General features: G+C 41.0%; 1 protein-coding gene across 3 annotated transcripts in view; it reads right to left on the bottom strand.

Moving 5' to 3' along the window:
* The window catches only part of retreg1 (reticulophagy regulator 1), a 167,893-nt gene that overhangs the window by 32,536 nt on the left and 116,760 nt on the right, over positions 1–18,597 (bottom strand). For all 3 annotated transcript variants that reach the window (XM_048611916.1, XM_048611923.1, XM_048611932.1), the window contains 2 exons: positions 5,211–5,337; positions 3,151–3,235 (listed from right to left, as the gene is read on the bottom strand). In XM_048611916.1, coding sequence (XP_048467873.1) covers positions 3,151–3,235; positions 5,211–5,337 — 212 coding nt within the window. The remainder of the gene's footprint in view (positions 1–3,150; positions 3,236–5,210; positions 5,338–18,597) is intronic.

The raw sequence follows: 18,597 nt of genomic DNA, 5'->3' as shown, positions 1-18,597 counted from the left end.
CGAAAAATGGCAGTTTGTTTTTAAACTAATTAAGGCATGATGGTTGGCCCAGGCTTGGAGGGCCAAAGGGCCTGTTCCTGTGCTGTACTTTTTCATTCGTTCATTTGTATAACCAATTTAAATTTCACACCATCTCTGTCCTTGCTTATTTTGGCATGTCCATAAAGACTCTTACCAATTTTTATAGATGCACCACAGAAAGCATCCTTTCCAGATGCATCTCGGCTTGGATGACAAGTGCCCTGCCCAGGACCATAACAAACAATAGAGTTTGTGAACATAGCCCAGTCGATCATTCAAGCCAACCTTCTATCCACTGACTCCATCTGTACTTCTTACTGCCTCGGGAAGGCAACCAACATAATCAAAGACCCCTCCCATCCCGGTTGTAATCTTTTCTAATCTCTTCTATAAGGCAGAAGATACAAAAGCCTAAACACACATACCAACAGATTCGAGAACAGGTTCTTCCCCGCTGTTGTTAGACCTCTGAATGAACATCTCACTTGTATACGTGTCAATGATAAATTAAATCTGATCCAATCCTATCTTTCAGAATCACCTCCAATAACTCACATTCCACTGATGCAGGCTCACAGGTCTATAGTTTCCAGGCTTCTTCTTACAGCCTTTCTTAAATAACAGCACAATATTAGCCACCCTCCTGTCATCCAGTACATCACCCCTGGTTATAAAATGATACAAATATTTCTGCTAGGGGCCTTGCAACGTCTTCTCTAACCTCCCACAATGTCCCGGGATACAATTGATCAGGTCCCAGAAATTTATCCACCTTTCTCATCCCTTGAACCATTCTGCTAAATATTCTCTATATCATCTGGAAGGGCACTCACATTCTTCCTGAAGGGTGATGAACAGTCAGGTAAAAATGTTTACCATCCAGACACCTTAAAGTTTCAATATCCAAGGCCAAGGCACTTGACACCACTAACCTTCTATAAACAAATATTGCAAAATCGTTAGTGATCACGTAGCTACACTACAAAATTAAGCAAGGGCTCAAGTATTTCACCTTGCTAATAGTGAGCCTCATTTTGTAATCAACTCTCTTGCTTCAGGCACTGAAACTTTGAAGGATCTGCATAAATTGGTAATTTTATTCCCCTCTAGTAGTAAGGTATTTTGTTTATAGTATTTTTGAAAAAACATTTTTTTAAAATATACTAATGTCACTGTAGGGGTCTTGCTTCTATACAGTGTGTAGTGGGCGTAATGGGCATCAGCGTCATGAAGTTGGTACAAAGGGCATACCAGGGCGAGGGGGCATGAGGGGGCCATGGGCAACATTTAGAGGAAAACATGGGATCCATACCATGGTGAATCCCAGAACTGGGTTCCTGCCTCCAGTTTTAAAGGTTTGAGTCAATCTGACTTGATGTAAATCTGGCTCAATGTTTTCTTTTACGAAGCCCAAAATCCCAAATGCTTTGCTATTCACCCTCTCAAATAGGACCTGTCACTTTCAATGATCAATGCACATACACACCTGTCTCTTACTGCATGTTCTTTAGAATGATACTCCACAATGGCCTCCCATTGTATCTACTAAAAGCCTCTTTTCCTTCTTATCCAACCTAAATATTAGTAACATCCAGAATTTTCTGGGCTTGTTGCTCCTATATGAGGAGTGGAGCTGAATTGCATTGTGGTAGAGATGGAAGAAGGTGGTTTTCATGATGGAAAAGATGTGGTTATAAGCTAGTCTAGCAATGCATTAATTTTTGATTTCTCATTCTAGATTTCAAATCTCTTGAACATCTTTCTCCTTCCTATCTCGCTAACTTCCCCTGTGCTACAAAATTCTGGGAATTCTCCACATATTTGATTCTGCCCTCTTCTGCATTTTAATCACTTCAGCCCTGACAGCTGTATCTTGCTATACTTAAAGTCTGAAATTCCCTCAACTTCCTTACGACACTCCTCAAATCCTTTTGAAAATCTCCTTTAATAGCACCTTATTCTGTTAACTTGTTTACTACCATAATCCTATCAAGAGCTTTGGGATGTTTTACTATTTCAAAGATGCTTTATAAATGCAAATTATTGTTCTGTTGATTGTTATACAAAGTGGAAAGCATTTCACAATTGTAGAAGGTGAGTTGAGTCACATGTTGGTAAAAGAATCTTCACACTGAAATAATGCTTCTAAAATCATGCTGATTTGAGCAGCAAATATTATACTAAAACATCTAATTTTGAATTGAATTGTTGAGGTTTGAATCCTGCACAGACTAACAAGACTTTTTCCCTCATATTAGATAGTTGTTAGGACCTTACAGAGATAGCTTTAGGCAGTGGTTTCTTAGTAGTTAAAGCTTAAAACAGCCCAGCCTTGGTTTTGTTCAATTACAAGGACTTTTAAAGTAATAGGAAACATAGGCGACACCACTATGATGGGGGCTTGTAATTAAGGCACATACTTTCATGAACAATTTAAAGAGTTGTATTGCACTTTCTGACCCTTTTCCTGGTCTTCATGCTCACTGACTAGAACACCCTTTTAAAAAAGCAGAAGGAAGTCAACTTGAACAACTGCTACAGCAAACTGTTTTAACTGGCACCTTATCAACCAGCACTCTTGAAAAAGTGACAATAATTAAATACCGCAAATACCGCAATCTCTGAATATTTATGCTGTAAATTTATGCCCACGAATTATATTTCCATTATTTACTGCGTGTTTTTAACATTGATTTTTTTGAGGGATGTTGATGTCTCAAAGGTCAGGGTTTACTGCAGATATGCATACCTCTTGATTCTCCAGAATACTTGATTAACTGACACATTCCTGGTCCCATAGGTGCCAGTTAATAAAATATTTGCTGTATTTAGTTAAAAAAAAGTGGTTGAAAACTGGTTTATGACAACAATATATGAGAAAATAAAAGAATTCTGCAGATTAAATGGGTTTCTGTAATGAGCACAAATGTGGGGTTAGATAAGAAAGGTTAACACCCCCATTTGTTATTGTACAATGCTTAAGCACTCATGTCTATCTTTAAGCATTGTGCAATTACAACTCACATGGGAGTTGGTGCAACCATCTGCAATGTAACCTAGTGTGAACATGTACAGCAAAAATGTCAGAGTTATCAAAATTGGTCTCAAGACTGCAGGGGGCGTACTTACACATGAAGTATGACACCAAAGCCCCAGGAATGTAGCGCCCAATAACTGCACAAAATGTACAGAGACTGCAAATAAGGAGACAAAACTGGGAGTGGTGGTGGGGGTGGGAGAAAAATAAGAAAAGTCATCAAACTGCAAGAGAAAAAGACATTTGAATAAACATGAATAATTGAGCATTACATCATTCATGTATTTAATTATACTGTTCTTCTATTGAACTTGGGTTTGAATCAAAGCAATTTCAATACAGCTTTCAGGTGGATAGCAGTTGAGTGATAAAAATAATTTTGAAATTCAACAATTATTTGCCAACTTCATTGGCAAGTGCAGCAAGAAAAATTAACTTGTGAATATGCACTATATTCATACACTTAGATGCATGTATCAGCCTCTATCAATGTGGGCAATTTTCCCCACTGATGTCGGCAGGCACATCATTTTAATCTCAGAGATAGTAGGAACTGCCAATGCTGGAGGATCTGAGATAACAAGGTGTAGAGCTGGATGGACACAGCAGGCCAGGCAGCATCAGAGGAGCAGGAAGGCTGACATTTCGGGTCTGGACCCTTCTTCAGAAATGGGGGAGGGGAAGGGGACTCTGAAATAGAGAGAGTGGGGGAGGCGAATGGAAGGTGGATAAAGAAGCAGATAGGTGGAGAGGAGACGGACAGGTCAAAGAGGCGGGGATGGAGCCAGCAAAGGTGAGTGTAGGTGGGGAGTTAGGATGGGGGTTGGTCAGTCAAGGGAAGATGGGCAGGTCAAGGAGGCGGGGACGAGCTGGGCTGGTTTTGGGAGGGGGTCGGGGGTGGGGAGATTTTGAAGCTTGTGAAGTCCACGTTGAGACCATTGGGCTGCAGGGTTCCCAAGCGAAATATGAGGTGCTGTTCCTGCAACTTTTGGGTGGCATCGTTGTGGCACTGGAAGAGGCCCAGGATGGACATGTCATCCGAGGAGTGGTTTGGGGAGTTGAAGTGGTTCGTGACTGGGAGGTGCAGTCGTTTGTCACGAACCGAGCATAGGTGTTCCACAAAGCGGTCTCCAAGCCTCTGCTTGGTTTCCCCAATGTAGAGGATGTAGAAGGATGGGGAGGGAAAAATGTCCTTGGTAGTGGAGTCCTTTTTTCCTTCCCCCCTCTTATCTGCGTTCCGGAGGGACCGCTCTCTCTGTGACTCCCTTGTCCGTTCCACACTCCCCACCAGCCCCACCACCCCTGACACTTTTCCCTGCAACTGCAGGAAGTGCTACACCTGCCCCTATACCTCCCCGCTCACTCCCATCCCAGGCCCCAAGAAAACCTTCCACATTAAACAGATGTTCACCTGCACATCTGCTAATGTGGTATATTGTATCCGTTGTTCCCGATATGGCCTTCTCTACATCGGGGAAACCCAGCGGAGGCTTGGAGACCGTTTTGTGGAACATCTATGCTCGGTTCGTGACAAACAACTGCACCTCCCAGTCGCGAACCACTTCAACGACCCCTCCCACTCCTTGGACGACATGTCCATCCTGAGCCTCCTCCAGTGCCACAATGATGCCACCCGAAGGTTGCAGGAACAGCACCTCATATTTCGCTTGGGAACCCTGCAGCCCAGTGGTCTCAATGTGGACTTCACAAGCTTCAAAATCTCCCCACCCCCGACCTCATCGCAACATCAGCCCAGCTCATCCCCGCCTCCTTGACCTGTCCGTCTTTTCTCCCACTATCCGCTCCTCCCACCTCAATGACCAACCCCCACCCCCACCCCCTACCTACCAGCCTCATCCCCGCCTCCTTCACCTGCTGTGTTCATCCAGCTCTACACCTTGTTATCCTACATTATTTCAATCTGTTTTGTTGGGCATCTGACTGGCAATGTTTCAAATTTCAACTGTTCCCCATCATTTCATCCAATTGTTTTAGAATTATTTTAGGTTCTCTCATATTAATTACCTAGTTACCTCCTAAGCTTGTAACTGGTAAATCAGAATGATCATTTTCCATCCCTTTTCAGATTTTTTTGGAAAATACAACTGTCTCTGTTTTGAACTTTACATATTGCAGAGTTGCACTTTCTTACCTTCCCAGGGTTTAGCTTTTTGAAATGGGTCATCTCCTCAAAAAACATAGAACAACTCATCAATGACTCTGTGATGCACTGGCTGAGTTTTGGTGTGTATTCCGGTTTCATTTCAGTCACTTTACAGCTAAATAAAACACAAGTTTAATGTTATTTTAAAATATTGAAAGGCAAAAGTGGATAAATTCTTCTTAAGCAAGGGGGTGAAAGATTATCAGGGGTAGGTGGGATTGTGGATTTGAGGTTACATAATTAGATCAGTCATGATCTTATTCAATGGTGGAGCAAGTTCAAAGGGATGAATGAACAACAGGAGTCCCAGCACTGATCACTGCAGAACACCACTGGTCACGGATCTCTGGTCAGAAAAACACCATTCCACACTACTCTCAGTCTTCTGTGACCAAGAAAGTTCTGTATCCATCTACGGATCCCATGTGCCTTTATCTTCTGCATCAGCCTGCCTTGAGGGACCTTGTCAAAGGCCTTGCTGAAGTCTATGCAGACAACATCCATCGACCTGCCCTCACTAATTATCTTCATCACTTCTTCAAAAAACTCAATCCCCTGCAAAAAACCATGCTGCCTACTGCTAAAAAGTCCATAGTTTTTTTCAAATGTGAGTAAATCCAATCTCTAAGAATCTTCTCCAATAATTTCCCTACCACTGATTCCCTACTCAAATTATCCCTGTTACCATTCTAAAACAAAGGGACATCATTGGCTAATCTCCAGTTCTCTGGGACCTCTCCTGTGACTAAAGCAGATACAAAGATTTCATACAAGGCCCCAGAAAATTCTTCCCTCAGTATTCTTGGATAGATCCTATCAGGTCCTGTCTACCTTAAAGCTTTCTAAATCACCCAACACCACCTGTTTTTTTATATCGACTTCCACTAGAATATCAACATATACTCTATATGATCTCTAGATCCGCATCCACCATGTTCTTCTCCTTTGTGAATACTGGTACAAAGTATTTGTTAAGGATCTCACCCAATTCCTCCGGCTCAACGCATAAATTCTCTCCTTTATTCCTGAGTGGACCTACCATTTCCCTAGCTACCCACTTATGTATAAAACACCTTGGGATTTTCCCTAATCCTGTTTGCCAAGGACATTTCATGGCCCCTTTTAGCCTTCCTAATTCCTTGTTTGAGTTCTTTCCTGCTTTATATTCTTCGAAGGCTCTGTCTATTTCCAGTTTCCTAAACCTTATGTAAGCCTCCATTTTCTTTTTGACTAAGCTCACAATTTCCTCATCCAAGGTGCCCAAATCTTTCCATTCTTATACTTCATTTTCTCAAGAATAATGCTGATCCTCAACTGGTCTTTAAAAGATTCCCACATGCCTGATGTGGATTTAGCCTCAAACAAACGCTGCCAATCAGTTCTTGCCTAATACTGTCGTACTTAACCTTCCCCCAATGTAATACTTCCAACCAAGGACTACTGTTATCCTTATCCATAGTAACTTAAAACTTACAGAATTATGGTCACTGTTCCCGAAATACTCCCCCACTGAAACTTCGATTACTTGACTGGGCTTAGACGAGTGGCTTAGTGGTTAGCACTGCTACCTCACAGTGCCAGGGACCCCAGTTCTATTCCACCCTTGGGTGACTGGCCGTGTGGAATTTGCACGTTCTCTCCAGGTCTGCCAGGTGCTCCAGTTTCCTCCCATAGTCCTCAAATGTACAAGTTAAGTAGATTGCCTGTACTGTCTAGGGATGTATAAGCTAAGGTGATCAACCGCATGGTAAATATGGGGTTACTGGGATAAAGCTGGGTTTGGGTGGGATACTCTTTTGAGGTTCAGTGTGGACTCGGTGGGCCAAATGGCCTCTTTCTACACGACAGGGACTCTATGATTCGAATACCAGGTCTAGTATGACCACTTTCCTAGTTGGACTATTTAAATATTGCTTCAAGAAACCCTCCTCAACGCATCGAACAAACTCTCCCCAGTCCAAGCCCCTGGCACTAGGGGAGTCCTGGTCACTATAGGGAAAGGTAAAATCACCCACCACAACAACCCTGTTGTTTTTCCATTTTTCCATAATCTGTCTACACATCTGTTTCTCTATCACTTGCTGGCTGTTGGGAGGCCTGTAGTACAAGCTGAAAGTGATTGCATACTTCCTATTCCTGAGCTCTACCCTTCTTAGCCTTCCTTTTTGAGTAGTTGTTGGTGGTATTTTATGATTTTAACATGTGGGAATCTGTTGTTTAAATTGCCATTCAGGGAAAACCATTGCTGCAGTTTGAATAACTACAACTCAGAGTTGCTTGGTAGTTCAATTCTTGGAATTGCAGACATTGCAGTTTTATCAGCAAGGGGCAAGGATTCTTTGTTCCAGAAGGCAGTCTTACGCAGAACATTAGACTTGGCCAGTTATCACGTACTGCAGATTGTGACTGAATCAGGCCAGTTTGAGGGCCCAGCAATTAGTGATGGGGAAGCCTCAGCCCTTAAATCTGATCAACAGGAATGAGGTGTTTTTTACCTATGCAGATAAATGTGGGGAGCAAATAGGAACAGTATAGTCTGGGGGATAGACAGAGAACAGCATAGTCCAGTGTTCTCTGCCAGCATGATCAAGAAATCCAACAGCTGTGTTGCATGCCCAGTGCCAGGGTTAAGGACATCTCTTCACAGACGGAGATGAATTGGGGAGTGGGAATTGAGCATTCTGTTGTTGTGGAACACATATGCATCAAAGGGAAAGAACGAGGAATGATATGCTGTTGAGAGGTTGGGGTCCAACTTAGTACACAGAGCGCTGAATAAGTGAATTGTTACCTGGGCCTTATGCCAATTGAGATAGGTTCAAGCAGGTTCGGGAATTTAAATGCATGGCTCTAAGATGAGAGTGGGAAGAACAGCTTTCAATTTATAGTGACATCAATACTCAGCAAAGAGAGAACTGTTCTATTGGGATGGACTCCACTTATAAAAGAAAACAATTCTTTTATGCATTGAGAGTCTCCCTGCAAAGAATATCTCTATGTCTATCTGTTGCACATCTCCAATTTCCCTGAAAAGTTTACTAGGTTATTTCAGAGGACAGTTAAGAGTCAATTACATTGCTGTAGATCTGAAGTCACACAAAGGCCAGACCAGGAAAGGATGGCAGATTTTTCGATACTAAATATCACATTTTATCAATGGAAATTTAAATTCCATCAGCTACCATCCACAGGAACAGCCTGTTCCTCTGGATTACTAGTCCAGTGAAATTGCCACTACTCCATCATTACCACTTAAACTAGGCTGGAATCAGAATCCTTGTGAATCATACAGTTAGGACTTTAGAGAGGGCTTTAAAATACTGTAGTCTGGGAGGGAGGCAGTTCAGGTGAAAGGAGGTAGAATATAGAAATTCAAAAAAGACAAAGTTGAGGCAACACAATAGTGGGTCACTGAGGCTAGAGCATGAGAGAGTCTCAGAGGTTTTAACAATAATTGTGGATCAGTAAAGTTCATGCAGGGAACTGTAGTTAAAAAAAAGATTCTTTATCAATGTACAAATCATTGACAATTAGCTTGATGAATGAGTGGTAAAAGCAAATAGTTTAGATTGAATCACAGATGCAGAGACATAATTACATAGTGATTAAGGTTAGGAAACAAATATTCCAGAGCATGCAATATTTTGAAAAGACACACAAAATAGCAAAAGAAGATAAGAAAGGATAAGGATCTGGTGAGGACCGATTTGAGCGAAGTGATTATGAAGATTATGAATAGCAAGTATCAGGAAACACTGGTGCCAGTACTTGTGTACAAGTTTGAGAAATCAAATTTCAAGTAAACATGTGAACTGATACTTCAAGTCATATCTTCAAAGGGTTGAAACCTGTTTGAGGGGCTGAAATCAGTCAGCACAGCTTCATGTTAAGGTTGGAGTATGCATGATCTGATCAACACCATTTTTAAGTGGCCTCTCTTGCTTAGCAAGGTTATCAATCACTGCTTCACTGCCAAACTCTCCCAATCACTGCTCCTTTTGCTCACCTTCTCCCTCTCACCGCCCCTCTCCTGAGTCATCACACTAAGGATTGGGCAGGAAGTGGTGAATGCGAGAGCTGGTCAGAGAAACTTGTTGGAAACTGGGGTCCGCTTTAAACCTGTGTACTTTTACTAATCCATATTTCATTCACCTGTGTTACCAGTAGTAACTTGCCTTGCACAAGCATAAACAAAAGATTTATCAGGTGCTACATTAACTTTTATGACTGTGATGTCTTCAAAAATTAGAAGGGATGAAAACAAACCTTCAAATGAAGTTGGACAAAAGGTCAACAGTCACCGGGCATCATGAATAGCTGCCCACTGTCATTGACAGGTGGTGATTTATACAATCAGACCCCAAAATAAAGGCATTTTAACAGGCATAATTGGGGAGAGATAGTTCCAAGCAAGAGGGCTGAGGGAAATGATTGACCATCTTCAAGGAATTGAGACTAGTTCAGTTTAGGAAACGTGATCGGCATGGACGAGTTGGGCCGGTGTCCATTTCCGCGCTGTATGACTGAATTCCCTTACATCAGCCAGAGGAAAGAACAGAAAAAACCACAAAGACACAGGCAATGTTTCAAAACCACTACCCCTGCTCCTTCATACAGGTCACATTTGGGATCAATTCCCCTCTAAGCTGCATTATTCAAGAAAGCAGGAAAATAGAAAACTAGGAATTACAAACGTTAGCCTGACAGTCATCACAAGATGACTAGGGAATCTATTAAAAATGTCTAACAGCACACTTAAAAATATCATAGTACAATCAAAGTGGTTTCATGAGGAAATTTTGTCCAAGTTTTTTCTTAAAAAGAGGTTGTGATGATGCAACTAGTAGAGAAGATGAAGAAGAACCAATAGATGTATTTCAAAAGACATTTAATAAGATGCCATATAGAACAGGCAAGATATGGGTTCACGGAGTTGTAAATAAATTTATTAGCATGGATATAGGAAAGGTTAATGGAAGAAAGGAAAGAACAGAAATAATTAGGGCATTTTCAAATTGTCATACTCTGACTAGGAGGCACAGTGATTAGTGGTTAGCACTGTTGCCTCACAGCGCTAGGAACCCAGGTTCAATTCCAGCCTTTGGTGATTGTCTGAGTGGAGATTGCGTGGGTTTCCTCTAGTTTCCTCCTGCAGTCCAAAGATGTTCAGGTTACGTGGACTGGCCATGTTAAAGTTGGCTTTTAGTGTCACAGGGATGTTTAGGCTAGGTGGATTAGCCATGGTAAATGCAGGGTTGGGGATGGGATACTTTTCAGAGGTTCGGTACAAACTTGGTGGGCAAAACAACCTTTTTCTGCACTGTAGGGATGTTATGATTTTACTATTTATATTAATGACTTACACCATGATGTATCCACATTTTTGACAGTACAAAGGTGGGTGGAAATGTAAGCTGTGAGGAGGACTAAGAGGTACCACAAAGTATATATAAATAAACCAGATTAAATGAGTTGGCAACAAGATGGCATATGGAATAACAAAGTGGGAGCTTTTTTTATGTACTTCCATCATATGAATAAAAAATCACATAAAACCTGTAAATTTTGAACTTCAGAGATTTAGATGTTCTTGTACTTGGAACAGAGTGCTTGCATACATGTACAGCAAGTAATTAGGAAGGAAAATGCCATGTTGACCTTTATTGTAATGTGATTGAAGTAAAGATTCTGAAAGAGTCTGAAAGGGCTTGACAATGTACAGTGAGGTTGTTTCCAATAACTGTACAATCAAACATGGGGACAGAGACTCAGGATAAGGGGGCAAGCATTTAGGATTAAAATGAGGCCACAATTCTTCATGCAAAACCTTAACAAAGCTTTGAAATTTTGATACCATAGAGTTGTGAACATGTCATTTTTGGATATATATAAGACGAAGAAAAATAGATTTTTGTTCTCCCAGGAAATCAAGAAATATGAGGAGCAGGCAAACATCAATCCAACATCAACCATGATCAAGATATTAACAGGAAAAGACAGGGTAGATAAACTATTTCCACTGGTTGGGAATTATAGAACTAGGCGACATAGTATGAGAATTAGGGCCAGACCATTCAGGAGAGATGTGAGGAAGCACTTCTACACATAAAGAATGATAGATGGTTGGAACTCTCTTCCACAGATGGCAGTAGATGCTATCTTAGTTTTAAATCTCAGATAGATAAATTTTTGAGAAGCATGTAAATGGCAGAGCAGGCTTGCTTGGCTGCGTTGTCTACTCCTGCTCCTATCTCTTATATATGACACAAGGTCACAACACTCTTCCTCACAGACTACACAGCATGCTAAACATTTCACAATGAAATCCAGTTCACCAGTTGTTCTAAAGCTTTTCCAACATAGATTAACTGCTAAGGTGATCGACATTCCAAATTTCAACAGTAAACAACATACAGTAATGATAACCAGGAAGTGTAAATTCAAGTGATTGAAATAACTTTTCTTCTCCCTCTTTCAGATTTCATGAAATTTCAAACAAATGCAATTTAAACCACGTGAGAATGTATGTTTAGCTGAAAATTACACTTTAAATGTTCGGAAAAAGATTCAAATTGATATGCATTATTTTTCAGCACATTTTTGATGCAAAGCTTACCAATTTAACAATGAGATGGCCTATGTCATCCTCTTCTAAATTCATTAGCATTTTTTTGAAGAAGTGCCCCATACAAACACCAAAAGCAGGTGGTAGTCTCTTTAGTTAATTAGGAATCTACCACCTCCTACTACATCTTAAAGGAATCAAGTAAGGTTGTAATGCAGTGTAGTATTGGAATGGTATCCTAATCTTTAGGGCCTAGGCAGCTCAAAGCTCAACAGGCAATGATGAAAATCAGATGTGCAAGAGACCAGAATTGGAACAGATCAGAGATCTCAGGATAATAATAATGAAAAGATTCCAGAGATAAAGGAGAGATCATGCAGGAATTTGAAAATACTAACTAAAAATTTTAATCAAGGCCATCAGGCCATCTTTGAACATTTCCCTGTATTCCTCACCTTCAAGAACCATAGTGACGTCTCTCATACCACCACCTTGTCCCACAAAACCTTCACCATTTTCTATCCTATCCAGTATGGCTCTCACATTCACTCCCTCAAGTCCAGGGATGCCAACATATCCTGTGCACAATGGGTGAACACAGCCAGATCTGACTGAATTATCTTAAGTTCAATTGAACTTTACAACTTGCCAAAACCATCACAGAAAACATAATTTCTGACTTTTTTCAACACTAAATTTCTTCTTGAAAATGTTCTACATGAAACTCATTTAACAAGCAGTATAATGGCATCCTTGTGAGCAGTAGTTCATCTGTCTCTGGTGCTTTCCTCTTTCATCCTGTTAAGGCAAATCGTGTTGCGCCTCAGTCTTGGGCTGTTGTCTCTTTCCCAACTCTTCTCCCACCTTATTCCATGAGCTCTCCAAATTAATTTTGTTCTGATCACCCATCTTCTCCTTCCTCAATTCCATTCCCATTAATTGGCTGGCCATCAAATTTCTCTTCCTGTTTTCCATGCTAGTTGAGATCATGAACTGCTCACTCTCTTCAGGTATTGTCCTTCTCTCCATCTAAAATGAACTTCAACACCCTCTCTTCAAAAAAGAAATCCATTCTGGACCTTACTATTCTCTCAGATTAGCACCCACCTTCAATCTTCCCCTCCTATTCTCTCAGATCCATAATCAGTTATCTCTTCCATAGTTATCCATTTAAATTTCTCCCTTCAGATTCCAGCTATTCAAAAACAGCTCGGTGACTTTGAACATCACATATTATCACTTCTCATTCAGATCTCTCTGCAATCTTCAACATAGTTAACCATACCATCCCCGTCCAAACCTTGTCCATTGCTATCCAGCTTGGTTCCCATTCATATTCATCTGATCACAGTCAGATAAATAGCTTCAGGAAAAAATTTGCTGATCTGCACACCATCACTTCCCTGTCCCTATGGGGAGGCAATGGCCTAGTGGTATTATCACTGGTCTGTTATTCCAGAGACCCAGATAACGTTCTGGGGACCCGGGTTCAATCCCGCCACAGCAGATGATGGAATTTGAATTCAATAAATATCTGGAATTAAGAATCTAATGATAACTGTGAATCCATTGTTGATTATCGGAAAAACCTATCTGGTTCACTAATGCCCTTTAGGGAAGGAAACTACCATCCTTACCTGGTCTGGCCTACATGTGACTCCAATGTGGTTGACTCTGAACTGCCCTCTGGGCAATTAGGGATAGGCAATAAATGCTGCCTGGCCAGCAACGCCCTCATCCTATGAATGAATAAAAAAAAAACCTATCTTGGACTCACTCCTACTGATTTATGTACTGACCTCTAATAGAATTGGAATCAGCTTCCATATATACACATGATAACACCTAGTTCTACCTCTCCATTCACAACTGCATTGATCTTAATGAATGGTAGCGCAGGCTTGAGAGGCTGAATTGTCCATTCTTGCTCCTTGTTCATAATTTCCATCACAAATTTTAACTCAACTTGCAAACAGTCACCATACTCAGATGTCATGTTACTGGCTTGTGAACATCTGAATTAAATATTACTAATGCTCCTCAATTTGGAACTCTCGTACTGATATCGTGTAAATGCTACATTACAATGGTCTTTTTAGTGAAGTAATCAATAATTTTGCTATTGAAAGCAAATGTTATTGAAAAATGAATAATGTAACAGCACGGTGGCTCAGTGGTTAGGATTGCTGCCTCACAGTGCTAGGGACCCAGGTTCAATTCCAGCCTTCAGCAACTGTCTGTGTGCAGTTGCATGTTCTCCCTGTGTCTGCATGGGTTTCCCCCAGGTGTTCTGGTTTCTTCCCACAGTCCAAATAGGTGGATTGGCCATGCTAAATTGCCCTGTATTGTCCAGGGTAGATGGATTAGTCTTGGGAAATGCAGGGTTACAGGGATAGGTTAGGGGAATCGGTCTGGGCGGGATGCTCTTCAGAGGGTTGGTGTGGACTCTATGGGCCAAATTGCCTGCTTCCACACTATTGGGATTCTATGATTCTATGCAACATAGGAACCAGGAGCACGTTCCTTGAGGATCTTCTGCCTTTCAGTTTGAACATGGTTGATCCTCTATCTGAAAGCCATATTCCCACTTTCTTTCCATACCCCTTCATGCAATTAAAATTGAAACAAATTTCTCTCTTTCTTGAATATATTCAGTGACTTGGCCTCCACAGCTTTCTGTGCTAGAGAATTCCATAGCAACTAAGACAGAAAATGCTGGAGAAACTGTGAAGCATCTGTGGAGAGAGAAACAGAGTTAATGTTTCAAATCCATTATGATTCTTCTTCAGTAGCTGAAGAGGGTCATACTGGACTCGAAACATGAACTCTCCCTCTCCACAGATGCTTAGGTAGGGAGACCAAAATGCAATACTCCAGGCGTGGTCTCACCAAGACCTGAATAACTACAGTAAGATTTCCCTACATTTGAATTCAGATCTTCTTGCGCTGAAGGGCAAAATACCATTTGCCTTCCTAACTGCTTACTGCATCTGCCGGTTTAATCTCCATCGACTGATATACAGGGACAGCCATATCCCATTGTACATTCATATTTCCCAATATAGTTGGGATGTCATGTGTGGCTGTACAAGACATTGGTGAGACCACTTTGGAATACTATGTTCAACTCTGGGCTTCCTGCAATAGGAAAGATGTTGTTAAATTTGGAAGGGTGCAGAAAGAATTACAAGGATGTTGCCAGGATTGGAAGTTTTGAGCTATAGGAAGAGGTTGAATAGGCTGGGGCTTTTTCCCTGCAGCATCGGAGGCTGAGGGGTGTTCTTATAGAGGTTTATAAAATCATGAGGAGCATGGATAGGGTGATTAGCCCTATTTCCCAGGGTATGGGAATCCAAAACAAGACGGTATCCATTTAAGTTGAGAGGGGAAAGATATAAAAGGGACCTAAGGGGCAACTTTTTCATGCAGAGGCTAGTGTGTCTATGGATTCAGCAGCCACAGGAAGTGGAAGGAGCTGGTACAATTACAACATTTAAAGGACATCTGGATGGGTACATGAATAGGGAGGGTTTAGAGGAGATATAGCCAAATGCTGGCAAATGGGACTGGATTACTTCAGGATATCTGGTTGGCATGGATAAATTGGACCTGTTTCCCTGCTGTACAACTCTATGACACATGTTGTCTTTCTAAACTAAAATTTTTTTGCCTCTACACAGTCCGTGATGTATACCTCCATGACTGTATATCACCATTAAAATAATACTGTTTGTCTTTGTTTACACGCTGATGTGTACAATGTCACATTTAGTCAAGTGTACTGCATCTGTTGTGTGTTTGCCTAATAAAGGCATATTGGGCAAGGCATCTCTGGGTCAATGATTCTGTAGATCATTTCAGGGCAGGCACTAGGCTGCTACATTAAATAAACTTGAAGTATGAAGCTGTTGCAGAAGTTCCACTGAATCATTGGTAATGATGTCACAGGCATCATGATTGAGTGTGTGTCACTTGGAGTTGCAGTGGCAGCAGAGTACAGTACACCAATCACCACAAGTTGTGTCATGGAATAGGAAGACCGTAGAAAAAGCAAACAAAGCACCAGGCTTTATTGCAAGATGGATATAATTCTAAAGTAAGAAGTTATGATAAATCTATATCGATCCTTGGTTAGACGGTACTTGGGAATACAGACCACAGTTCTGGTCATCTATCAAAATTATGAAAAGGATATAGAAGCACTCAAAAGAGTGTCGAGTGTATTTACAATACAGATCCTGTTTCTATCCTGTACATTCCACATAATATAATCCTATTGAGAAATTCATCAGCCAAGAGGTCTGGGAGTTTTCAGCAGTCACAATAGCTGTGAATATCCGGTAAATTAAGTCAATCCCATTGAGCCAACATAAACAGACTGTTTCTTAGACATCAAAGGAATCAGGATCACCCCTTTCTTGGGTTAATGGAAGGCCAATGTAACAAAACCAACACTTGAACAGTGAAACCTTCACTCTAGCGAGATGCCTGACTATGGTGATGAGGCTCAAGGACCGATTTGCAATAGCTCCCCACCGTTTCTCCTGTAAATGATGATCATGTGAAAGTGCATGTGAAAGATTGTGTTAAGACATGTGATTGATCCAGCCTTTCTCCACAATATATTTTGGCTACTCTTTCAGTGCACAAATTAATAGGCCATTCTGGACACACCAGTTGACAAATCATATGCACAACAGTTGCTAGAAACAGGTGGCCATTATATTATAGGCATAAATATGTCTGTGTACAAGCTCAGTAATAGATCTATTTCCAGTTAGACATGACTAAATACCTCGTGATCTGTACATAATTGGTAAACCTACAATGAGATAAATCCAGTAACTGGCCTCACCAGGTGGTCAGCCTATGTGCAATTTTTTTCAAGAAATATCATTCCATTCCAGGGATAGCTGAGGAATGTAAAACTGCATGGGGAGTAAATCAGAGCTGAAGGTAAAATATGATACTACCTACATCCTGAAATAAGATGCATTTTCTGAATTTCTTTTTAAGCTCAGGTGTCTGCTTCCTAAAAAGAAAAGGCAGAAGGTACACATTTTGCTTGTAGAATGATATACTAGGATCACAGAATAGTTACAGTGTAAAAGATGATCATTCAGCTCACCTGCTCGCTGCAGGAATAATTTAGCTAGTTGCACCTCACATCCTTTGCCCCCATAGCCCTCCAAATGTTTTCTCCTTTCAAGCACTTAGTTAATTCAATTTTGAAAGACATGATTGAACTTGCTTTTACCAGTCTTTCAAATAGTGCATTCTAGATAATTACCATGCCCTGAAAAATTTTCCTCATGTGTCACCTTTGATGCTAGAACCTTCCAGCAATGGAACTGGTTTCTATCTACTGTCAAGAATCCTCATGATTTTGAACTCCCCTGTCAAACATTTCCCAACCTTTATGAAGTAAACAGAAGAGCCCCAACTTCTCCAGTTTATCATGTAATGAAGACCCTCATCCCTAGAGCTATTCTTATGCATCTTTTCTGCACCCTCTCAAATACCTTCACATTGTTCCTAAAGTGTGCCGAACAAGACAGGACACAATATTCCAGGTGATGCCAAACTGGTGTTTCATAAAGGTATATTTTGCCTTAATTGCTTTTGTTCACTATTTTTCCCATTATGAAGCCCAAGATGATTTGCACATCTCAAAACTACTTTCTTAAACCTGCCTGGCTACCTTCAGTGATTTGTAAATATATTCTCCCAGGTATATCCGCTCCTGCACCTGTTTAGCTGATATTATATTTCATCTTTCTTCCTAACAAAAAAAAGTGATTACTTTGCATATCTCTGCATTAATTCCTTCTGTCATGTGTCCACATCTTCCATCAGCCTATACCAGTCTTTTTGAAATCTATCACTATCCTCCTCAGTATTCACAACATGGCCAAGGCTTATGTAATTTAAATATTTTGAAACACTGCCCTGTACACTTAAGGACAGGTCATTAAAATATATCAAGTAAAACAATGTTCTCTTTCCAAACCTGGAGAACCACACTGAATCCTTCCCTCTGGTCTGAGAGGCAACAGTATAATTAGTTTATTGCCCTTTAGCCAGGATCATGTGCTGAGAATAGAGGAATCTATTCAGCTCATGTGAGCCACCATTGTTGAGAGCTTTGAGCACATGACTTTTCCATTGACAAAGTAGGCAACCTCACGTTTAACCAGATGCAAAAGCACTTGGAAAGCAAGCAAGAACTGAACACTGATGCAGAAAATACGGAGGCATGGGATTGAGGGTGATTTAGCGGTTTGGATCAGAAATTGGCTAGCTGTAGGAAGACAGAGGGTGGTGGTTGATGGGAAATGTTCATCCTGGAGTTCAGTTACTAGTGGTGTACCTCAAGGATCTGTTTTGGGGCCACTGCTGTTTGTCATTTTTATAAATGACCTAGATGAGGGCGTAGAAGGATGGGTTAGTAAATTTGCGGATGACACCAAAGTTGGTGGAGTTGTGGATAGTGCGGAAGGATGTTGCAGGTTACAGAGGGACATAGATAAGCTGCAGAGCTGGGCTGAGAGGTGGCAAATGGAGTTTAATGCGGAAAAGTGTGAGGTGATTCACTTTGGAAGGAGTAACAGGAAAACAGAGTACTGGGCTAATGGTAAGATTCTTGGTAGTGTGGATGAGCAGAAAGATCTCGGTGTCCATGTGCATAGATCACTGAAAGTTGCCACCCAGGTTGATAGCGTTGTTAAGAAGGCGTACAGTATGTTAGGTTTTATTGGTAGAGGGATTGAGTTTCGGAGCCATGAGGTCATGTTGCAGCTGTACAAAACT

This window comes from Rhincodon typus, chromosome 2, assembly GCF_021869965.1.
Source record: "Rhincodon typus isolate 14 chromosome 2, sRhiTyp1.1, whole genome shotgun sequence".
Lineage (NCBI taxonomy): Eukaryota > Metazoa > Chordata > Chondrichthyes > Orectolobiformes > Rhincodontidae > Rhincodon > Rhincodon typus.
This window is presented reverse-complemented; position numbering and strand designations above follow the sequence as displayed.